The sequence below is a fragment of the Budorcas taxicolor genome, chromosome X, assembly GCF_023091745.1.
Source record: "Budorcas taxicolor isolate Tak-1 chromosome X, Takin1.1, whole genome shotgun sequence".
Taxonomy (NCBI): domain Eukaryota; kingdom Metazoa; phylum Chordata; class Mammalia; order Artiodactyla; family Bovidae; genus Budorcas; species Budorcas taxicolor.
Window position 1 is genome coordinate 16,299,467 of NC_068935.1, and position 25,248 is coordinate 16,324,714.

The 25,248-nt window shown below is 42.1% G+C and overlaps 1 protein-coding gene across 1 annotated transcript in view; it reads right to left on the reverse strand.

Annotated features, from left to right (window-relative positions):
* Positions 1-25,248, reverse strand: part of COL4A6 (collagen type IV alpha 6 chain) — a 188,977-nt gene that overhangs the window by 46,098 nt on the left and 117,631 nt on the right. The window contains exons 3-12 of the mRNA XM_052663456.1: positions 24,409-24,543; positions 22,994-23,038; positions 12,468-12,584; positions 9,577-9,645; positions 7,444-7,479; positions 3,850-3,912; positions 3,028-3,063; positions 2,799-2,840; positions 1,705-1,797; positions 357-410 (exon numbers count right to left, since the gene is read on the reverse strand). Of these exons, the coding sequence (XP_052519416.1) occupies positions 357-410; positions 1,705-1,797; positions 2,799-2,840; positions 3,028-3,063; positions 3,850-3,912; positions 7,444-7,479; positions 9,577-9,645; positions 12,468-12,584; positions 22,994-23,038; positions 24,409-24,543 (690 nt within the window). The remainder of the gene's footprint in view (positions 1-356; positions 411-1,704; positions 1,798-2,798; positions 2,841-3,027; positions 3,064-3,849; positions 3,913-7,443; positions 7,480-9,576; positions 9,646-12,467; positions 12,585-22,993; positions 23,039-24,408; positions 24,544-25,248) is intronic.

Genomic DNA, 25,248 nt, shown 5'->3' on the forward strand with positions numbered 1-25,248 from the left:
CACCCCATTATTGTCCCCCTTTTTTTGGTAGGTTAGGAAACTGAGGCTTAGAAAAGTTAAGAAACTTGTCCAAGGTCACATAGCTAGAAAATGGTGAAATCAGAAGTCAAGCCTATAGGTCTGTTTCAACTCTAGAGCTTGAGATAATATCCTCTAAGCTATATAGTCACACGAAGAACCTAATGTCCCCATGGATTTGAAAAACAAGAACATGTCCTTAAACACCTTCTAACAATGAAAATGGTTAAAGTCTCTACAATAACCATAGGAGGAAAGTATTTCTGTTTGCTTTTTATTAGTATAGCTGTTGTCCAATCAGATCCTCAAATACATGTTGACCAAATAGAGAGACTTACCGGCAGACCAGGTGGACCACTTATTCCTGGGAAGCCCTGAGGCCCTGGTTCACCCTGGAAAATCAACCAAAGCTCAGTGAGTAGCAGCAGGCAGCAGTGAACATAAAGGAGATGGCTCCCTTGAGTTACTTGGGCCGGGCAGTGGGCAACCATAGGGTATCATGTTTGGGATTCCAGATGCTGATGCAGATTGCCCAGGCTCCACAAGTGGTAACTATGCCAGGATGTCTAAATGTAGGGAGCCTTTTGTAGCATGGAAAGGACCAAAGTCCATGGCAGGGGAAAAAAAAAAAACTATCCAAAACAGAATCTCAAATGCCCAGGTTAATTGGGAGGCAGAAAAGATGATCATCTGTTTTCTTTCCAGTGGAAGAAGCTGTTAAGTACGATTTCCTCTAGCAAATTGCTGGCTGCAAAGACATCAATGGTTTTGGGAAAAGAGTAATGATTACAGTTTGGAAAGTGCTGCATAATACTCTATTCTGTCTTTCCTTGATATGCTTATTTACCAATCAGTACCCAGAAGGGGCTCCTTAAGGTTTGGGAATAGTTAGGAAGGCAGGGAATTTTTCATATGCTCCCAAACTGTTCCCAAAACAATGATTACTTCATGTCAACCTGGAGAATGCCTAGAGCTGTTGCTTCCACAAAGAAATGGGACTAAACACCTCCCTTGACTACAGATACAGGATCGATCACAAAACTAAAGGGATCTCCAGGAAGGAATGGAATGCAGGTTACTAAAAGATATCTGCACAGATTAACAGGAAACAGCCATTCAAATACAACCAGGTCTACACGCATATCAAAATACAGATTATAAAATACCTCACTTAAACAGGTTCAGCCTTGGTAGTTTAGATCAGGTGGAGTAGGGCATCTGCTGCCACTTGGTGACAGTATAGCCTGCTTGCAGGGTCGAGTTCTGAGGGCAAATAGCTTCTTTAAGAGGATAACTCAAGAGCAACCATTATACCCTATTGTTCTGTTACAGCACTTCGGAGACAACATAAGTATTGAGAGGGTTGGTAGTTTGGAGGAAAAAAAACTCAACTATTTAATGTTTGTTTTAAGTTATTCAGCATCTTGAAAACTGAATCTACCTAACTGAAACACAGAGAATAGCACCTGAATGATTATTCAGAAACCCAGGCACACTCATAACCATATAGCAGAAAACAGAGTCTATAAAACTTTCACAAGGGACAGAACAAAGAAGGATTTATTTTCCCTTCCAAACAAAAATCCATGACCCAGAACCTTCTATCTTAGTATAGTCTGGTTATTAGAGTTGAACTCTAGTATTAATAGGGAAAGACTTATTAACTTGTTCTTAAATGTTCACTACCTTGGATCCTTTCTTCCCTTTGGGAAATCCCATGAATTCCAGTTCTCCAGTAGATGGTGGGGGTCCTGCAGGACCAGGCAGGCCAACATCTCCCTGTAAGATCAAACAAAACATTAAGCAAAGCAGACACCACACAGGCCATTTCTCCAGAGGATAGGTTTGTGCTCCAGATATAATTCATAAATAAACTGTCCATGACTTTAGACTCTTCACCCTCACCCTTGCAGCAATGAGGAACCGAAACTATCAGTCCCAAGAGGTGAAAAGAATTATAAGCCTGACCAAATGCTTTCTGTACCAGCACTGCAGAGGGAGGAAGCAAGATGGATGAAAGGAAACAGCAGGTTCATGGTCTCCATGGTCATACATGAAAGGGTTTAGAAGAAAGCCAAAAAAGGGTTTGAGCAAGGTGAATGGCAACCTCTTGGCAACAGTGATCAGACTCTAATTGGTCCAATCTTTGCCAAGAGCACAAGCAGAGGCAGTAAAGCCTGTGTTGGAGCACTGAAGACTGGATTTGCTCCTTGAAACAGTGCAGTCTACGTGAGGCAGCCACCAAGGAAGGGGAGGGCAAGCTCCCAGTCTCCCTTGAGGCTCCTAAATGACTTTACAGTTTCTATAGAGGGAACTATTAGTAGGAGAATGAGGGAAGGAAAATAAAAGGGAATGATGAGAGAGGGTTAAGAAGGAGAGAGGGGGGAGATGGAGGGGGAGAAGGAAGAGAAAGAGGAAGGATGGAGAGAAGAGAAGCAGAGAAAAGGAAAGAGAAAATGACACAATATAATACAAATCAATAGGGAAATACCCAGGTGGAAGGAAGATAAAATATATTTCAAAAGAGTACGTTCATCAGACATGTACACTTCACAGTAGGAAGCAGAAGACTGCAATATTTGGAAGGAAAAAGACCACAAGAGCCTATGTGTGCACATGCAACCCTCAAGGAAACCCACCAGAGGACTCATGAGGGGTGGGAAATGCTCCCTTTCCAAGGCAAAGATCCAAAGCCGCCAACACAAGCAGGCACACAATGTGCAACTAGAGACATTTCTTGAAGCACATGGAAAGCAGTGTATGGTCCAAAATCTATTTACCTTGACTCCTTTCTCTCCTTGGAAACCTAACCCCATATTCCCCTGGGGCACAGGGATGCAGGGAAGAAAAACAAAATCAATTACTAAATAAGCTCCAGGAACTTAAATTGGAATGCAGTTTTTTTTTTTTTTTTAACCAGAGTATGTTTAACCAGACAAGAAATATCTCTGGGGAAACTAGCATACTTAGTGGTAGGAAGTTAAATGCCCCAACACAAAGTATACTTACATCAGGACCAGGGAAACCAGGGGGGCCAGGAGGACCCTGGATTAAAAGAGAAAACGAGTTAGCTCTTATTAGTTTCAGCTCCAAAGAACCTAGTCATGTTGACAGTCATTGAGGGTAAGTCCCCTACCAGTGTGGTGTGGCCCTGTTTGGTGTAGCAGATTTCAGCTCCTTCTCCCCAGAGTTCCATTTTTTTTTAAATCTCCTTTGAAATTTCCCCAATTGACCTGATAACCACAGTCATGCTAAGGTAATGACTTCATGTGTCATTCTTCCCATTAGGCCCGACAGTTTTAAATGATGACTTTTGGTGAAAGTAAATCAAACTAATCAGGGGTGGGTTTTCACATACTAGAAAGAGGCTTTCTGGGTACCACAGAGGTAACTGGCTATGTTCTTCCTAGAACCAGTGATGGCAAATAGGTATGTGGGAAGAGCTCTCCAAGGTGAAGTGTTGAGAAAGATTTTAAAGTTGCTTCTGTGCTCAGGGTGGGTGCTGGTGCTGGTGGTATGATTACTTAGCAATGTCTATCATGGATGAGGGGAATGGAAGGTCACAATAGATGTGCTGGGTATTAGCCATCCTTGGGCTATACTTTAGGTTGAGCTAGACTAGGAGGCTTTGGAGGCCCACAGTAGATGGTCAGAGATTCTGATTAATAAAGGTTACAAATAGCTCCTTATAAGAACATGCTTCACTTAAACCTCCAAGAATGGAAACTGCCTTTCTCCACTAGGAAGGCCTGCATTTACATAGGCTTTTAATCCAGGGGAAAGCATTCATGCAAGTGCTGTGATCACATGGTAGATTTAGGCCAGTCTTACTTGCAAACCTGGTGGTCCTATGGGTCCTACAGCTCCTGGGGATCCGGGTGTTCCTTGTGGGCCCTAGAGAGGAAAGTTTTTCCTCAAGTCAAAGAAGTAAGACAGTTTCTTGGGAAAAATATACTCATAAGAATCACACAAGAATGTTCATAGCTTTATTCAGAATACTTAAAAAGGGGAAATGTCAGATGAATGGATAAAGAAGTTGTGGTATATTAATATCATGGAATATTACTCAGCCATAAAATTGAAATAATGCCATTGCAGCAACATGGATAGACCTAGAGATGATCACACTAAGTGAAGTAAGTCAGACAGAGGAAGACAGATACTATATGATATCACTTATATGTGGAATCGAAAACACAACACAAATCAACACATCTATGAAACAAAACCGACTTACAGATATAGAGAACAAACCTGTGGTTGCCAGGGAGGAGGGGGTGGCGAGGGATGGACTGGGAGTTTGGGATTAGGAGATGCAGAGTGTTATATACCGGATGGATAAACAACAAGGTCCTACTGTATAGCATTGGGAACTATATTCAACATCCTGTGACAAACCATAATGGAAAAGACATATGAAAAATAATGTGCATATATATATATATATGTGAGTCACTTTGCTATACAGAAGAAATTAATACAACATTATAAATGAACTGTGCTTCAATAAAATTTTTTAAAAATTGGAAATGTCCCAGGTGTCCAGTGATAGAAGAACTGATGAAAAAAACCCAATACATCTATATAGTGGAATAAGTACTCAGCAATAGAAAGTAACAAATTATTGATACATGAAACAAAGAGAATGAATCTCAAAAGTTCTGTTCTAAGTGAAAGAAGCCAGACCCCAAAGGCTACATATATATTATTCCCTTTGTATGAAGTTCTAGAATAGGAAAACCTTATCTATGATAGAAAAAATCAGAACAGTGATTGCCTTTGATGTGAATTGACTGGGAAGGAGCAGGAGAGAACGCTCTCTTTTTTTCCAAGATTTTTTTGACATGAACCATTTTTAAAGTCTTTATTGAATTTGTTCCAATATTGCTTCTGTTTTACGTTTTGGTTTTTTGGCCATGGGGTATGTGGGATCTTAGCTCCTTGACCAGGAATTAAACCCACACCCCCTGCATTGCAAGGTGGAATCTTAATCACTGGACCACCAGGCAAGTTCCCAGGTGAGAACTTTCAGAGGTGATGGGAATGGTCTACACCTTAGGAGGGGTTGAATTACACAGAAAAGTTTATTTCTCAAAATGCAGCAAATGCACATTTAAGATTTGTATATTTCATTATATGTAAATTTTACAGGAAAGGAAAAACTGTAAACAAATTTTGAAGTCTAGCTAATGATAGCCATGCTGTAGTATTTAATATTTAGGGGTAGGAGTATTATTGTCTGCAGTTAACTTTGAAATGCAGCAAGACTAAGATGGATTGATGGATGGAAGTGTGATAAGGCAGGTAAAGTACTAATGGTACAGCTAGTCACTGAAAACTTGGTTCAACTTTGCTCTCTATTTGAAAGTTTTCATATTAAAGTTAAGAAAAGCCAAAAACTTACAAAAGAAAAGAGCTGTTATATCACTGTCAAATAAAGTAGACTTCGAGACAAAGGATATTACTAGGGATAAAGAGGGGGCACTTTGTAACAGTAACATAGTTCAGTTCATCAAGAAGATATAACAATCTTAGATGTGCATACACCTAGTAGCCGAGCTTCAAAATATGCAAAGCAAAGACGGATGGAAATGTAAGGAGAAATAGATAAGTTCACAATTCTAGATGGAGATTTGAACATCCCTCCTTCAGTAATTAATAGAACAACTGAACAAAAAAGTGAGGAAAAAGAAGATCCACACCACATTATTAACTACTTTGACCTAATGCATATTTTTTAGATCACTATACTCTCAACCAGCTCATTACATACTCTTTTCAAGTACATATGGAACATTCACCAAGATAGTTCCATAAGTGGGGCCATACAATAAACCTCAACAAATTTAAAAGCATGAAACTATCCAGAGGGTACCCTCTAACTGCAATAAAATCAGACTAGAAACCAATAACATAAAGATATCTGGAAAGTCACCAAATATTTGGAAATTAATCACCATGAATCCCCATGGGTCAAAAAAAAATCAGAAGGAAAACCAGAAAATATTTTGAACTGTATGATGACAATATTAAAAGTGAGAGAGTGAAATCTGAAGAGAAAGATGGTATGGGGAAAGATGGTATGCTCCCCAGTTTTAATAAGTGATAAGTTTAATGATAAGTGACAAGGTGATTGTGTTTAGGTGAAGGATGGAGAGATTAAGTGAAATCAAGACTTAGGAGGGAGAGAGAGTAGGGGTTCACAGGTTCTCCAGGAATATATGAGAGTAGAACATTGCTCTGACAATAACTAATAACCTGTGGTCTCCTTACTGACCACAAATTTCTTATCCAGCCATGAACCCTCCCTGGCTAAAGCTAAGCGGTTTATTTATCATGTCTGGATATGCAGACAAACACTGTATCTTTGAGGGCAGGGAAATGCATCTCCAGGAGAAGTTATGGAGCAAATACACTGGATGTTCTTCCACAAATGTAGTTAACCCACGATCTTAGCCAATGCTGTTCCACTTTAGGAGACCTCTGTGCTCTTGGTCCTCATTCATCTCTGTTTACAGGTGTGCCTGCACAGATCTTGCTTATTGCCCACCTTTTCTCACACACCTTCTCTGTTTAGAAAGCTTCCTCCCATTGCCAGCCAGCCGAAATATCACTCACATTTCTTAGAGGCTACCTTCTCTTAGTGATGTAGCCTCAGGTGGACAGCATCCGTTTCTTTGATGCTGTTGTGGAATTTTTACTCCACACTCCTACTAGTTTTTCACATCCTGGGGGTGGGAGGTGGCTCTGTGTGTGTGTGTGTGTGTGTGTGTGTGTGTGTGTGTGTGTGCAGAGACTGTGTCTGCATTGTCTCAGAGATCACTCATGGCCCTTTGCTGATGGTAGGAGCTCAATATCTGTTCTGGAACGGAAGAAGAAAGGAAGGAAGCCTGATACAGGACAAGAGGAAGAGAGAAGGGGCCTTTTTAAAGCTACTTCAAAGGCAAGTGGTGACAATGTGGAAAGTCAAGGTAAAACAAAGCTCTCATTACTACAACTCATGGCCTTTCATGGACTCACTATTATTGAGTCCCTAAAAGGAATTTCTCTATAGAATACCTTTTGAAAGAAGAGTGTTTCACTTCTTTTGTTTTACCTGTAGCCCTCTGAACACACAGGAAACTTAGCAAATGCTTGTGCAGTGAAAGGCAAGATTCTTTCCTGATACATCCCCGGGTGAGATGTAGGTCCCTGGCCGAGAGGTCTGAAAGCCTGCTGCCGTGTCACTGGAGGTGGATAGTCCATCCCTTCAGTACATTCTTATTTTGAAAATGTCAATAGAGTGATCAGTTTTACTCCAACCCTCTGGATTTTCCTTGAAGGTTTATGAAGACCTTCGAACACCATGGAGAGGAATGAAAAGGGGCTATCAGTAACTATTAACCAGACAAACACTGAGAGCTCGACACATAGGTAACAACTTACAGTGATTCCATCCAGTCCGGGCAGCCCAGGCTCCCCCTGAGTAACAGACAAAAGCAGGACATTGAAGAGATGAAGAAATTAAGCTTGTGGTATTTTACACATAACTGACCTAAGATGCATGGGCATAAAAATGCATGGCTGAAGCTTGAGCCTCCTCTGTCAAGGTCTTGTGTTTTAAATAATGCATGCATCAGACATATTCAACCATTTCCTTTTTTTCTAAGAAAAATCTAGACTCTAGAAGAAAAATATTATAACCTTGATTGAACAGGATTTCATTCTTTACTTGAATTAATTAATTTTCGACTTTGCTAGGAACTTATCCATTAGAGACTGCTTCTGTGGGCTGGTGATTTTCCTGCTCTTTTTGGAAGAAAGCAAAGCTACCTTGCCATGCACCTTCATCCCCAGAGAATCTGTGCCCATATGTATACAATGCAAATCAGACATTTCAAGGGAGAATCAACAGAGTGTCTAGTCTCTGATTATGTTTAAACTACTTTGCAGCATCTTAAGTCACCATACAAATCTGTAATATAACCATCCTGTGGAAATTACTGTGTTCCACCAGGTCCAGGGTCTCTTTGATTTTTGGCAAAACCACTTAATCAATGTTTGCTACAACAATGGCCATATGTGGATACCTGCTAGTCTTACTCCACTTAGCTTACAGTAAAAAATTGGCTCTCTGCAACCTGGGAAGAGTACTGCCTAGGTTTTAGCTCTTTGGGAGGCTGGCTTATGCCTGTGAGCAAGTCACAGAGCCTCGGGTCACCTCAGTTTTGCTATCTGTAAAATGAGCCACATGAATTTGAGAATCATGGGGTTCTCTCTGTACCACAGCGCAGTCCCTCTCCTATTCCCCCATTAAACAATTGTTCTGTTAGTAGAGCTTTTATTGCCACCTAGGCCACCCTGTTTTCCTCTTTTGGTGTCCTGAGCTCTTTGCAACAAAATGCAGGTACAGGCCATCCCTCTCCCAATCAGGAGCTTCCCAAGATGGGCTGCCGTTTGGTTTTCAGAAGCTGCAGGTAGGTTCCAGGGTGCTGCATTATTAAATCAATGATTTTTATTGTATTTTTTCTTTCTTTTTTTTAATGTTATCTATTTAAAAGGCAGTATCTTTTGTACTGTGAATTGGCAGTCACAGATGCATAATGCACTTTTTAAACTTCTGTTGGTGTGTACTGTGTGTGCTTCTGTGTGCTCCTTATGCTGAAAAGAAAGTTTTTCTTTATAAAAAATAAAAGTAAAGTCCTTTCCAAGTCTAACATGACATTCCCACTATCATCAAAAACCCAAACCCTGTACATTCTTCATTTCCCAGCTATGTATACCCATCACTGCCTTCTAAAGAGCTGGAGATGTCCAGCTCTGTGCATGGGTAGAGGGCAGAAAGGTACCATCTCCAGCTAAGTGAGCTTGGGTACATCTTCCCCTCCCATGTTGGACACAATAGGTTCCTGTCTGCTCCCAGGGAAATGATGGGCTCCTATCTCACTCTGCAAGGGATTAGGGTCAATCCTCTGGCACCGGAATTTACTGAAGGCCCACAGGATACTAGGCAGCCTACACCAAGAATACAGCCACATGAATACAGAAGGTTCTTGTCAATTCTAGGAAGAGATGAAAGTTTCCAGCCAGCTACAGAGTTGATGGACAATTTTTGCCGACAGCCAGGGGCCCAGCAAGGGTGATGGGCTGGTATGCAGATAGAGAAAAGGGTGGAGCTATGATCCTGGACTGGTGGCCAAGCTAAGATGGGTAGAGACACACATGGTTTCAAACCAAGGTATGCAGACATCAGGGATTCTGGAGTAGAACAAAGGTATCTGCCTTCAGGAAGTATCTCGGCCTGTCAAGGAAAATGACACCCATGCACACTGTTTGCTGATTCGTCCCCTGTTTTTGGTCTTGCTCTGACAAAGCAAATCTCTTTGACAATATGGTTGCAAACATTTCTGTCAATGTTTCCACCACAAAAAGTTCCAGATCGTTTTAAAATCCAGCTTGGTCTGTTCCTTAAATCTAGATGCAGATGCTAGTTCCAGAAATGTTTTCATTGGATGTGGTGCTTCATTCTGGGGAACTCAGCTTATAGCCTACTCAGCTGTCTGCCTTAAAGGCTCTTACCTTCATTCCTTTGAAACTACCTTGGGCAAGGGCAGGTTCACCTTTAGAGCCTTTCTGACCAGGAAGCCCCTGCATAAAATAAGAAAAATTTGTGAAGTAATGTGCATGCGTGCATGCATGTGCACACACACATGGTATTGTTAATAGTATGATCTGATTAGATGGAAAAGCAAAAGCCTGAAACCATGTGGCTTATTCTATAGCAGCGATAGGCATACAAAGTACAGCCCCTGAACAGGTGCTATGTCTCAAAGCTACATGCCTGTTCCCCAGCCTCCAAGTCAGATGTTTGTTAAGGAATTAGAATATAGATTTTGAATCTATTCAGAGAACCAATCTAAACATCCACATAAAATACACATGTCTCTTATAAGCCTATAGCTCACCTGCTCCATATGTCACAGGTATGTCACTGATGGGAACTTTGTCTAGGACAGAGGTTAGTGGACTTTTTCCGTAGAGAGCCAGCGAGTAAATAATATATGCTTTGGGGGTCATATTTGAGCTCTGTCCTGTATTCTGTTTTTCTTCACAATCTTTTAAAAAGTGGAAAAACCACAGGACAAAGGTTATGTGGGCCAGTTTACAGATCCCCGGACAAAGGTTATGTGGGCCAGTTGACAGATCCCCGGTCTAAGAGATAATTACATAACCATCTCCATCTTGTGCTTTTACTATACAACTGCAGCTAAGTGGCAGGTGTGTCTCACTGTCAACATGGAAAACTGTTCAAAGTATGTCCAACCTGTCTAATCAGCCAGAGTTTTTAATGTCTCAGTGGCAGACACCAGCTAATATCTGCCAGATGTTGACCTCCTGGGGAAAATCAATGTCCCGTTACCTAAATGGAAGTTGGGATTAGTGTTGGGGGTAGGCCTAAGCCTTGGGGACAGAAGCATTGATTGAATGATGGATTCCCGAGTTCAAGGTCCATAGGTATAATAAAAGTACCATGTGGTTCCCAAAGCACAAACCCGTTTCTTTCCTAACACTTTCTATTTTCCCTTATGCTTGTGGCCACTACTTTCATCAAAGAAATTTCAAAGGCTACCTATTCAGTGTCCAGTAGGGTTAGTAAGGTTCAGCTTAGTAAAAATCCACAACCAAGTTCCTATTTAGGCTTAAAGGAAGGTGTGGAGACAGGATTGGGTTTTACCCTGGTCCTTTGGCTGTCAGGGGCTGTTTATTACTTTAAGATTTCTTTTCTCCCTCTTGGGGGCTGCGATTCCTTACTTTTCCAGATTTCCATTGTTTTAACACAGATGTGATTTGTTCTCTTGCCCTGTTACCATGACAGTGTTTGGAGGCCTTTGTGACTCAAATAGCTCATACTATGTCGGTAATACATCTTTCTCCCCGACTCTCTGCTATACATTGGTTTGGTCCTTAGTTGTGAAAGTCCCTTATGCCAATTTGGGGCTTGTGCTTTGTCTGTCCTACCTTCTTACATGTACATTCACATCCACAACTTGCTCCGTAAAAGCAATGCTCTTCCAGTAAAATACCAAGTCATTCATGTAGCTATGGAATTGGTCTAATAGATAGTGCAATTTCAATTTAAACATATTATATCAGTACTCTTATTTGCTTAGATTATTTCAAATGAGGTTGAGAATGGGTTTGAAATATATTATTTTTCTCTTTCCAGCCACTCACAAAAGTAGCCTTGTAAGGGCATGGCATCTATTAGAGATCTTTTAGATCCAAATATTTGAGCTCTATCTGGATGAATGGAATGAAGCAAAAGTGATGACACCAATGTCCAATAAATGCCTTATCAATTCCAGAACCAAGAGTTATGATGTGGGGAAAGGATGGCAAGGGGAAAGCTATGTCAGTGTAGAGTAGTATTTCTCAATTATTTCTGACTATTGACACTTTGGGACAGATGATAACTTGATGTTATGGTGGGGGCTGTCCTGTGCCAGTAGCATGCTCCCAATTGTGAGGACGAAAAGGGTCAATGAAAGTGAATGTGAAAGTCTCTCAGTTGTGTCTGACTCTTTCGACCCCAAGGACTATACAGTCCATGGAATTCTTCAGGCCAGAATACTGGAGTGGGTTCCAGTATGTTCCCTTCTCCAGGGGATCTTCTCAACCCAGGGTTCGAACCCAGGTCTCCCACATTGCAGGTGGATTCTTTATCAGTTGTGTCACCAGGGAAGCCCAAAAGTGTCAATATTACATATGTATATGTAGTTACATTATGTGATATGAAAGTCACTCCGTCGTGGCCAACATTTTGCAACCCCATGGACAGTATAGTCCATGGAATACACAGTCCATGGACTGTAGAGGCAGTCCTGGAGTTCTCCAGGCCAGAATACGGAGTGGGTAGCCATTCCCTTCTCTAGCAGATCTTCCCGACCCAGGAATCGAACTGGGGCCTCCTTCTTAACTAGCTGAGCCACCAGGAAAGTCCAAAAGTGTCAATAATAACTGTCAAATGTCCTCGGGAAGGATGCAAAATCACCACTGGTTAAGAATCCCTGGTAGAGACCAAGCCTGCCAAGCCCTTTGGGTCACTGTTAGGGCTTCCATGATCCCATGTAACCCTTGCAAGTACTGCATTTCCCAGTATTGTCTAATGTGGGAAAATGTCAAATAGCCAAACATGTACTTTGCTCTAAACTTTACTACAGTCTTTTTTAATAATCTTGCCAACTCTAAAAGCATCATTAAAAAAAAAAAACCTAACTAGTGTAGCATGTGTACACTCCCCTGAAACTGGTATTCTTTAGACTTTTAACATCGTGGTGCTGCACTGGGCAAAGGGCTTCAGTGATTGCCCCGTGGATACTTAACAAGATCTCCAGAGAAAGCAGAAGAGAGGGCACACTTGAAGGCAAGCAAAACCATTTGAAATAATGTACAAAGATGTGGCAGCTTACAGGTGGTCCAGGAAGCCCGGAATAGCCATCAGGGCCTGGAAATCCAACAGCTCCTTGAGTTCCATTACAGCCATCCAGGCCAGGTGGGCCTCTGGGTCCTGGCTGTCCAGGGTGGCCCTGATGAAAGAGAAAAGAAGGGATCGAGTCAGTCACAGGACTCTCAGCTAATCCAACAAGTTCCACAGTGAGAGGAGCCAAGGATGCTCCCGAATTCTGGCTCCTTGTCCACTCCCTTTGCCTCATCACCTCTGCTCCCATCTCTGTTCATTATACTCAGGTGTAGGGAGCAGATGACAGCTCAGTGTTTCCCCTGCCCAAAGGACTGATGCTGTACAAGCCAAAACCAAAGGGATCAAGCATGAAGAGACGGGCTACAAAGAGTGCTGTGACTTTACCTTCCTTTAGTAGAAAGATAAACTAAGATGGGTCTTAGCTGCCTGGCAGCTGAATTGCTACCAACAGGGAATCATGCCAGGCCTTGGGATTCCTCACAATGGACTGAAACCTGGGCAGCCTGGCCTGGCTCTCTGTATTAGAAGCTCTGTATGGGATTTTGGTTAACAGAGCAGAAGGAGTTTTCATAGCACCACCTCTCCTGAACACCGCTTGCTCAAAATTAAACAAGACAAGCAAGAATCACACTTGGAACTTTATTTTGTCATTATTTCGTGTCATGCTATTTCTTCAGCCAGGGAACTGCATCTTTTCCTTTTCTCCATACTCACTACTGAGGCAGTTGTTTTGCTGGGGAATCAGTAATCATTCACATACAGTTGGTGTCTGAATTCAATAATTCTGTGCTTTCTTGGTGTATAGGAAGTGTATTTGGTATATTTCATACCTATGTGTAGGAAATCAAAAGCAGGTGTGTGTTGGGTATGGCACAAAGAGATGACCTAAAAGACCAAAACTCTAGGCAGATCAACAAAAGGTATTCATTCTCCCACTTACCCATACACTTTTTAAGCCAAATACATATTATATATATAATATATATTATATATGTATTAAAGCCAAATACCTATATGTATATAAATACATATACATATATGTTATATATATATAAATACATATACATATATTATATGTATTTGGTTATATATATGTATTTGGTTAAACATACATACATATATTAATATATATTTACTGATTTGAAGAAAACATGTCATGTGTTCAAAAATCAACTTTTCAAATTATTAGAGGAAACAATCTTTTGACAAATGTTTATTGTGAGAATGCTCTGGAGAATTCTGTTTTGTTTTTATTATTATTGTTCTACTTGTAGGTTAGACAGTCCATTGTGAGTCTAGACTGCTGGACTCACAGAACACAGAGTCCAGAGGAGTGATCAATAAACTCACCTTTGTAATAAACTTGCTGTTTATTGCAAGTTATGCCTCTGCAGACTCAGATGATGAGTCTTAGTTGGGGGAAATTGAGACAGCTTACTAGAGTCATCAGGTGGCGCTAGTGGTAAAGAACCCACCTGCCAATGCAGGAGACAAGAGATGTGGAGTTGATCTCTGGGTCAGGAAGATCCCCTGAAGAAGGGAATGGCAACCCACTCCAGCATTCTTGCCTGGAAAATCCCATAGACAGAGGAGTCTGGAGGGCTACAGTCCATGGGTTTCCAAGAGTCGGACATGACTGAAGCAACTTAGCGCAGCACAGCACATCACTGGAGTCATCAACATTTTATTACCAAATGAGATGGCTATCCCTATTGGCCCTGGAGATCTGCACTCTACCTTCCCCACATCTGTGCTTTGGGAGGCTGACCTTTACACGTGGTATGCCTAGGCTCCCTTTCCCTCTGTTTTCCAGCTGTATGTGGTCACTGGGAGGCACAAGCAGGAGATGGGAGACCAGGATGAGGAAGAGCTCAGGTTGTTTATTTCTCCTATACCCTTCCTCCCTGGCAGTATTTGTGGCCGTGGCCATTTTTCTCTACAATGTTAGTTCCCATTGGACAAGTGCTAGTCCATGGCTCCCAGTCTTAGAGTTCCAGGATTACTACTCCTCCTCTCCCCATTTGGGACTGGGTGTGGTAAGAGCGTTGTGTTGGTTACTTCTGCATCCACTGCTGTTTCCCTTAATCCTGCTTGCATCCTTTATGTTAGCAGTCCCCAACCTTTTGGGCCCCAGGGACTGGTTTCACGAAGCCATTTTTCCATGGACCAGAAGTAAAGGGGATGAAACACATTACATTTATTGTATAGTTTATTTCTATTATTATTACATCAGTTCTACCTTGGATCATCACACATGAGATCCCAGAGGTTGGAGATGCCTGCTTTAAATATACCCTTCATTTAACTCTACTCAGTCAATTTCTTCAGGTGGAGTGTCTATTTCTTCCTGGGGTTCTAATCATCATTAAAAAATGTTCCAGCCAAATTTGCTAGGGGTTATCTCTCAACTGGGTAACAGAGATGAGTTAAGACAACAGGCTGGCTCAGTACTAGGGATCTTACTTAGTCCTGGGACCTTGGTTATGCCCTTTCTGGGTAGAGATAATGAATGACTTCACATATGTGTGTGCCAGCTCTCCAAGAGAATATAGCTCTTTGAAAGAGAAAACCATGGTTCTATAAAACCACAAGAGACTAAACACACAGGACAGGTGGATATGCTGTATTACAGAAAAGCAGTGGTCCCCAGTTCATGTTCCCCACTTCATGGCAAATAGATGGGGAAAAATGGAAACAGCGACAGACTTTATCTTCTTGGGCCCCCAAATCACTGCAGATGGTGACTGCAGCTGTGAAATTAAAAGATGCTTGCTCTTTGGAAGAAAAGCTATAACAAACCTAAACAGCATATTATAAAGGAGAGACATCACTTTGCTGACAAAGGCCCATCTAGTCAAAGCTATGGTTTTTCTAATAGTTATGTACAGATGTGAGAGTTGGACCATAAAGAAGGCTGAGTATCAAAGAACTGATGCTTTCAAACTGTGCTGCTGGAGAAGATTCTTAACAGTCCCTTGGACTGCAAGGAGATCAATCAATTCTAAAGGAAATCAACCCTGAATATTCATCAGGACTGGTGCTGAAGCTGAAGCTCCAATACTTTGGCTACCTAATGCAAACAGCCAACTCATTGGAAAAGATCCTGATGCTGGGAAAGATTGAGGGCAGGAGGAGAAAGGGGTGACAGAGGATGAGATGGTTGGATGGCATCATCAACTCAATGGACATGCATTTGAGCAAACTCTGGAGATAGTGAAGGACAGGGAAGCCTGGTGTGCTGCAGTCCATGGGGGTCACAAAGAGTTGGACATGACTTAGTGACTGAAGAACAACAACAAATGTTCCATAGAACCCAGATTGGAAAGGAAATGTTTCCATTTGGTGAGTGGTACATGGTCACTTTGAAGATATAAATCTGGTGTGTTCATTTATGAGACTCTAGGTGGAGAAATGTTTGAGATCAACTCCGTGGGTAAAGCTCAACAGAAATCTCAAAGGACAACTTGAAAACTTCTGCTTCCAACTTATTTGAACTGAAAACATTGGATCAACCTGCATTTTTGGGGGGTCCCGACAGCTCAACTCACATCTGTGATATCATTAAAAGCCACAGTCCTGTCGTCCCTTGTCTATGTTATTTAATGTTGAATATGTTGATGACTGCTTGTTTATTCACTCTCAACTGGTGGCCGTGCCCCTGGGTGCACGGACTTGGATCATCTTGCTCATTCATGTGGAAATCATCTACATGACAGCAAAAATGGAGTTCTGGGACCAAAACCAGTGACACAGATGTGAGCAATCAGCCAATATTAAGAGGGGAAGCAGATTTGTGCAGTGATCCAGTTTAGTAAGATGCGTTGGTTTTAGCCAAATTGCTTAATAAGTGCTGCTGAAAGTTGGGTAGAATAATTAGTCCGACTAATCCTAGGGTCTCTGTGTTTTCCTCTGTCTGAGGGAGCCTTGCAAGTCTGAGAACTGCTTCTTTTATAGGTACTCTGGTGGTTTAGTCGCTCTGTCGTGCCTGACTCTTGCGACCCCATAGACTGTAGCCCACCAGACTCCTCTGTCCATGGGTTTTCCCAGGCAAGAATACTGAAGTGGGTTGCCATTTCTTTCTCCAGGGGATCTTCCTAACCCAGGAATGGAACCTGGATGTCCTGCATTGCAGGTGGATTCTTTATTGACTGACCTACACGGGAATCTTCTTGTAGCTACTACTAGAGCTACGAGGTACTAGAGGTTGGATTTCTAGAGTTCCTACTTTGTGCTGAATTTAGCCCTGGGGTCTCTGAGGCCTCTGAGAGGAACAGAAGACAAAACTCCGGGCTTTCAAGGAGCTAAATAAGACTCAGTTCAGTTCAGTTCAGTTGCTCAGTCATGTGCAACTCTTTGCGACCCCATGGACTGCAGCACGCCAGACCTCCCTGTCCATCACCAACACCTGGAGTTTACTCAAACTCATGTCCATTGAGTTGGTGATGCCATTCAGCCATCTCATCCTCTGTCTTCCCCTTCTCCTCCCACCTTCAATCTTTCCCAGCATCAGAGTCTTTTCAAATCAGTCAGTTCTTTGCCTCAGGTGGCCAAAGTATTGGAGTTTCAGCTTCAGCATCAGTCCTTTCAGTGAATATTCAGGACTGATTTCCTTTAGGATGGACTGGTTGGATCTCCTTGCTATCCAAGGGACTCTCAAGAGTCTTCTTCAACACCACAGTTCAAAAGCATCAATTCTTTGGCACTCAGCTTTCTTGATAGTTCAATTCTCAAATCCATATATGACTACTGGAAAAAACATAGCTTTGACTAGATGGACCTTTGTTGCCAAAGTAATGTCTTTGCTTTTTAATATGCTGTCTAGGTTGATCATAACTTTTCTTCCATGGAGCGAGTGTCTTTTAATTTCATGGCTTTAGTCACCATCTGCAGTGATTTTGGAGCCCCCAAAATAAAGTCTCTCACTGTTTCCATTGTTTCCCCATCTATTTGCCATGAAGTGATGGGACGGGATGCCATGATCTTCGTTTTCTGAATGTTGAGTTTTAAGTCACCTTTTTCACTCTCCTCTTTCACTTTCATCAAGAGGCTCTTTAGTTCTTCTTCACTTTCTGCCTTAAGGGTGGTGTTATCTGCATATTTGAGGTTATTGATATTTCTCCCAGTAATGTGCATTACAGCTTGTGCTACATCATGAGAAATGCTGTACTCTGCATATAAGTTAAATAAGCAGGGTGAAAGTATACAGCTTGACGTACTCCTTTCCCTATTTGGAAGCAGTCTGTTGTTCCATGTCCAGTTCTAACTGTTGCTTCTTGACCTGCATACAGATTCCTAAGGACGCAGGTCTGGTATTCTCATCTCGAAGAATTTTCCACAGTTTGTTGTGATTCACAAAGTCAAAGGCTTTAGCATAGTCAATAAAGCAGAAGTAGATGTTTTTCTGGAACTCTCTTGCTTTTTCAATGATCCAAAGAATGATGGCAATTTGATCCTTGGTTCCTCTGCCTAAAACCAACTTGAACATCTGGAAGTTCATGGTTCACATACTGTTGAGGCTTGGCTTGGAGAATTTTGAGCATTACTTTGCTAGCGTGTGAGATGAGTGCAACTGTGCAGTAGTTTGAACATTCTTTGGCATTGCCTTTCTTTGGGACTGGAATGAAAACTGACCTTTTCCAGTCTTGTAGCCACTGCTGAGTTTTCCAAATTTGCTGGCATATTGAGTACAGCACTTTCACAGCTGTACTCATCATCTTTTAGGATTTGAAATAGCTCCACTGGAATTCCATCACCTCCACTAGCTTTGTTCATAGTGATGCTTCCTAGAGCCCATTTGACTTCACATTCCAGGATGTCTGGCTCTAGGTGAGTGATCACACCACCATGATCATCTTGGTCATGAAGATCTTTTTCATACAGTTCTTCTGTGTATTCTTGCCACCTCTTATTAATAACTTCTGTTTCTGTTAGGTCCATACCTTTTTTGTCCTTTATTGTGCCCATCTTTGCATGAAAAGTTCCCTTGGTATCTCTAATTTTCTTGAAGAGATGTCTAGTCTTTCCCATTCTATTGTTTTCCTCTATTTCTTTGCATTGATCACTGAGGAAGGCTTTCTTATCTCTCCTTGCTATTCTTTGGAACTTTGCATTCAAATGGGTATATCTTTCCTTTTCTCCTTTGCCTTTCACTTCTCTTTTCACAGCTATTTGTAAGGCCTCCTCAGACAACCACTTTGCCTTTTTGCATTCCTTTTTCTTGGGGATGGTCTTGATCCCTGCCTCCTGTACAACGTCACGAACCTCTGTCCATAGTTCTTCAGGCACTCTGTCTATCAGATCTAATCCCTTGAATCTATTTCTCACTTCCACTGTATAGTCATAAGGAATTTGATTTAGGTCATACCTGAATGGTCTAGTAGTTTTCCCTACTTCTATTTAAGTCTGAATTTTGCAATAAGGAGTTCATGATCTGAGCCACAGTCAGCTCCCAGTCTTGTTTTTGCTAATTGTATAGAGCTTCTCCATCTTTGACTGCAAATAACATAATCAGTCTGATTTTGGTGTTGACCATCTGGTGATGTCCATGTGTAGAGTCTTCTCTTGCGTTGTTGGAAGAGGGTGTTTGCTATGACCAGTGCGTTCTCTTGGCAAAACTGTTAGCCTTTGCCCTGCTTCATTGTGTACTCCAATGCCAAATTTGCCTGTTACTCCAGGTATTTCTTGACTTCCTACTTTTGTATTCCAAGGCAAACCATTCAATATCACAGTAATCCAAGTCTATGCCCCGACCAATAATGCTGAAGAAGCTGAATTTGAATGGTTCTATGAAGACCTACAAGACCTTCTAGAACTAACACCCCAAAAAGATGTCCTTTTCATTACAGGGGACTGGAATGCAAAAGTAGATAAGACTAACATACAATAAAATATAGAAATACCATGCGCTATATGCAATAAGGAGCTAGAGTTTGTGGTACAGATCCCAAAGACTCCTGGGAGATTAGAGATGGAAAAGAGAGGTAAGCTGTCAACAGAAGGTGCTCCTTAATACATCATGAATGGCTGGAAGAGAGGGAAGGAAACAGGGGATAAAGTTTCTTGGAGTAAGTGAGGCTTGCATCCTGAAGCTAAAGAGACTGAAAGTCAAGGGGGTGGGGCAAGAAGAGAGCCAAGGGGATGGGGACTTCTACTGGAAGCAGCAGACTCATTTGGAGGAATCTGGACTTATTCTCCCAAGCAACAAAGGCCCCCAAAAAAGCGATCAATGTCTAGACGTCCTCAGGCTCTCTTGGCCACAAGTTGGACGGTTGGACGCAGAAGTGTCCAGGTGGACTCTGGGGTGGGTTCCAGCTCCGAATGGGAATCAGCCTCTGCTTCACAGGATTCATTTCTTCCAGCCCCCATTAAAAAGAGATTGAAGGAGGAGGGGTGTAGTACTGCTGTGAGCTTCAAATCCTCCACTCATCTGTTGAGGCTGGATCCACAGGATAAATGGAAGAGGTGACCTCTGATTTGCTAGTTTCCATCCTTTCGAACTGTGGTGCCAGAAAAGACTCTTGAGAGTCTCCTGGACATCAAGGAGATCAAACCAGTCAATCCTAAAGGAAATCAACCCTGAATATTCATTAGAAGGAATGACACTTGAAGCTGAAGCTCCAGTATTTTGGCTACCTGATGTGAAGAACTGACTTATTGGAAAAGACCCTGATGCTGGGAAAGATAGAAGGCAGGAGAAGGGGATGACAGGATGAGATGGTTGGATGGAATCACCAACTCAGTGTACATGAGTTTGAACAAACTCCAGGAGATGGTGAACAACATGGAAGCCAGGCATGCAGCAGTCCTTGAGGCCTCATAGAGACAAACACGACAGAACAACTGAACAATAACAACAATCACCCATTGGTTCCCTCAAGACACATACGCTGAGTGGAGACGCTGGATGATGTGGTCTTAGAACATAGCCATGAGAATATACCAGGGAAAGTCATAAGTGGGTAACCAACCCTATCCACTTCTTACTTCTCCAATGGCCCATTTCTGGGATTTTGCAGACTTTGCAGTTGAATAAAAGGCCAAAATCTGATGGCCGATTTGTTGATATGTGTAACAAACACAAGGCAAGTGAGTCTTCTATTCGCCAAAGCCACAAATGTACACCAAATCTGGGGATAAAAATGAATCAGATGATAATATCTCTGAGGGCAGAGCCAGATGCCTTTTTTTTTTTTTTTTTTGTATTCCCATAGTAGAGTGCTACCACATAGCGGGTACTCAAGAAAAATACCTGTAGATTGGCACAGAGCAATTTGAACTCCCTTACCTGATCTTAGATGATTATGTAGTATAGCACAAGAAGCTGTTAAGTCAAGACTTAACTAAACTGTTTTGATATGATTCAAAAGAACCCCTTAGAGGCTGTTAGAAAGATAAAAGCAGGCTCTAGGACTTCCCTCACATGGAGGAGCTCCACTTTTTCTCTGTTCTACATGCTGAGCTTCCACACAAGATTTGGTTCCTAAGGTTGAAAACCACTGCTAGAGGCAAACATAGCCCAGGTTAAAGATTAAATATATGGAGAAGCACTGAGGAATATAATTAAAAAGTGATAGTACCAAGTTCCAAATACTGTATTTTAAAAGCTGGAGAAATGTTACCATGTAATATCCAGTGGCAGGATAAGTAGGGATATTGAGTAAAAATGGAGAAATTCAATAAAATAAGGGGGGATTGGGCTGGATGGAATGGGAAAAGGACATGTCTGCAAGCTCCAGACTCCCCACTTATCTCCAGCAAAACCAGGTCCTCAGCATGAAGGGAAGAGGTTGTCTTCAAGTGATCTTTGGAGTAGCTTGTTTGTAAAAACCATCAGCAAAATGAAAAGACAACCTACTGAATGGGAAAAGATATTTACAAAAACTATGACTGATAGGGGGTTAATATCCAACACATATAAACAGGTCATAAAACTCAATACGAAAGAAACAAACAACCCAATTAAAAGACGGGCAGAAGACCTGAATAGATACTTTTCTAAAGAAGAAATGAAGATGGCCAGCAGGCACATGAAAACCTGCTCAGCATCACTAATCATCAAGAAATGCAAATCAAAACCACAATGAGGTACGACCTCACACCTATCAGAATGGCTACTCTCAAAAGGAACACAAATAAACAAATGTTGGCGAGGATGTGGAGAAAAGGGAACCCTCCTGCACTGTTGGTAGGAATGTAAAGTTATGCAGTCACTGAGGAAAAAAGTATGAAAGTTTCTCAAAAAAATAAAAATAGAACTACCGTATGATTTGGCAATTCCATTCTTGGGTATATATATGAAAAAACCACCAATTCAAATAGATATACATACCCCAATGTTCATAGCAGCATTATTTACAATTTTCAAGGTATGGAAGCAACCTGAGTATTGGATGAATAGATAAAGAAGATGTGGTATATATATATAAATATATAGGGAATATATATATATATATATATATATAAGGAATACTACTCAGCTATACAAAAGACTGAAATTTTGCCATTTACAGCAACATGGATGGACTTGGAGGGCATTATGCTGAGGGAAATAAGTCAGAAAGAAAAAGCAAAATACTGTATGATGTCAATCATATGTAGAATCTAAAAAATACAACAAACTAGTGAATAGAACCAAAAAAGCTGTAGACTCTCAGACATAGAGAACAGCTAGTGGCTATTGGTGTGTGGGGAGGGGCACTATTTTTAGGGGTTGGGAGGGTGGGGGGTACAAACTACTGGGCGTCAGATAGGCTCGCGGACGTATCGTACAACCTGGGGGAATATAACCAGTATTTTGTAATAACTACAGATGGAAAGCAACATTTAAAATTTGTACTTAGAATTCCAAAATATCTAAAGGGAAATTCACTTGGGAATAAGGCTGAAGAGAACAAATTATTGAAATTAAATGTATTAAAGTATCAGTAAGTATTTTTCTGTTTAATTTCGTGTACCTTCTTAATTTTCTGATAAGGAGGATATATGTGTTCTCATGTGGCACTGTCCTCACACTTCAGAACCAGTCCCTCATTCCCAGTGAAAGCTGCCCTCAACCTGGAAGACCCAACTCCTTTTGTCTAAGATGTTGATGGTTTTTTATGCCTGCACATATCTCTGCATCCCCAACTATATGAGTTAGCACTCCCCATAACAGAATCCCAAGGAAAGTGTGGGTGAGCACTGCTCTTCAAGCCTTACCACGCACATCTCAACACTTAGCCCTGAGCATGCATGCCTGAGACAGGATGTGGTTAAGACCAAAATACTTGAGCTATGAGGCAGAATCTAGAGGTTGTATTAAAATTGCCTCTATGGAATGGATAAACAACAAGGTATAGCCCAGGGGAACTATATTCTATATTTTGTGATAAGCCATCATGGAAAAGAACATGAAAAAGAATATATACACATATATAACTGAATCACTCTGCTATGTAGCAGAAGCGAATACAATCTTGTAAATCAAGTCTACTTTAATAAAAGAAAATTTCAAAATGCTTCTATGAACACACTCACCGGAATTCCATTAATGCCAAGAAAGCCGGGAACACCCATGGGACCCTAAAAAAAGGAGTAGGAATGTAAGAGATGGTCCATCTGATCTCCATTAGATGAGGTAGGTTTGTTCATATAGTTAATGAGCTAAGTTGTTAAGAAGTGTTTTGTATCCCGCCCCCGCCCCCTGCCCCCCCCCACTCCCCCCCCCACATCACATCACCTTGCTCTCTACTACACTTCCAAGTGATCACTAGCCTTTACCTAAGGTCTTGGGCAGTTCTTGTCTTAGACCATGTGGTGTCAGACCTAAAAATAAGGCTCAGTATTATATGGTGCCTTGACATCTGGGAAGGCTACATGTGGGCTTGCTAAGTCTTCGCAACCCTAGCCCGCCAGGTTCCTCTGTCCATGGGATTCTCCAGGCAAGAACACTGGAGTGGGTTGTCATTTCCTCCTCCAGGGGATCTTCCCGATCCAGGGATCAAACCCATGTCTCTTATGTCTCCTGCATTGGCAGGCAGGTTCTTCACCACTAGTGCCACCTGGGAAGTCCTGGGAAAACTGGGAGTGCCTCAAAAGGCATTTTGCTCCTGATGAGATCTTGCAGGCAAACAACTCTCCTTATCAAATATACTGGGCACAGTTCCTGCTTGTTCCTGAGTTGTAGGTTTCAGTTCCCTGCTGGCCCAATGAATTATTCAAACAAGCCAGGCATATCCTCCTTCAGGAACCTAGGGACACTCATCCTCCTGACAGGCAGAGTTTGCCTCCCACAGCCCTTCTGGTTTACTTTGTTCCAGAGCGAAAGCACCGTGTGGCCCTGCACGGTATGTGATGTCCTCTTCCACTGTGCTATGTGCTGTGAGTGCATGTGACTTATAAACCTATTGTTGATCTCTTCTGTCCTGTGCCAGGTGTCACATGCTTGGCCATCTGCAGAACCGTACGGTAGGAATCCTGCTCTCACCAGTGCGGTAAATAGGAGGTGATTAACTGCTAACCTCAGACAGCCAGCTGCCACGACATGACCAATCTCCCTTCCTGCATCTCTTTCCCTATATTTGTGGCCCAGCTGGTTTCCAAGCATTCTGACCCCTGGAGTCCCGTTCCCCTTATTTGGATTCCTCTGCTGCCCTGTTTATTGGCCTTCTGATCCACCTCCAGCTCAAACCCTCTGGACTTTTCCACCACGGTTATCCCACTTATCTGGCAAATAGCTGATATCTGGACTTTCTGACTTGCTGGCTATGGGATTCTGTCCAGAAATGGGAGCATATCACCCATCCTGCCTATTATTAAAGTGTGTAGCCTGGCACCAAAGTACGTGCAATTAGTATTCTTTTCATGAATAGAGAGAGCTGAGGTTTAGAACCTTTGACCTTCACACCCATGGCCCATGAGTCAAAGGAAAACTCAAGCTTTGGTGCTCTTACCTTATCGCCTTTTGGTCCATGCGGTCCCAGTGGGCCTGGGGAGCCCCTGTCTCCTTTCAACCCTGATAAACCACTAGGGCCAGGAAGTCCTTGAGGACCTGTTGGACCTTGAATTCCAATTGGTCCTGGTCTCCCCTGAGATGGACAGAAGGAGTACAATTAGGCAACAGAGGAGTTACCATCCCTGCTTCCCATTTTCCCATGCACAAAGAACACTGTCATCACTTCACTGAATAATTCTGGCTTAGAGACCTATGAAGCATGCCAAAGTTCCAGACACGGATCAGAAAAGGCTATTTTAGGGGTTGCTAAGCTTATTTGGATAGAACATATTTTATAAGCACATTTAATAAGATTCATGTGCACCAAGATCCTTCAACTTTGTACTTCTTAGGAGATTAGTTATTCAGGCTGGATAATATTGTCCTCTTCCTAGTTAATGCCAGGTCATCCATCAGACTGTCAAAAGAGCAAATGAACAGAACTCTGGAGAGCATTGGAACGTTTTCGAACTCACATCCAAATGGCCAACATGCTTGAGCTGAAGTTCAGGGATAGCTGTGCCCATAAAACACTGCCTTGGGGGGCCACAGCGAAGAGAACCCAGAAACCCCCAGCTGACCAAGCTGCAGGCTCACCTCTGTCAGCTGTTCCCAGAACTCCAGGACTGCAACTGGAAACAGACACCCACACTGTTTATCTGCCCCTCTGTGTCTCTCTTCTTCCCTTTACTACCCCCGCCATCGGTACAGTGTTGAATGCGTAAAACCAAAGAAGGCTGAGAAGATCCATCAAGTATCAATTATGATAGCAAGAGGGAACAGCCTGAGGATTTTGAAT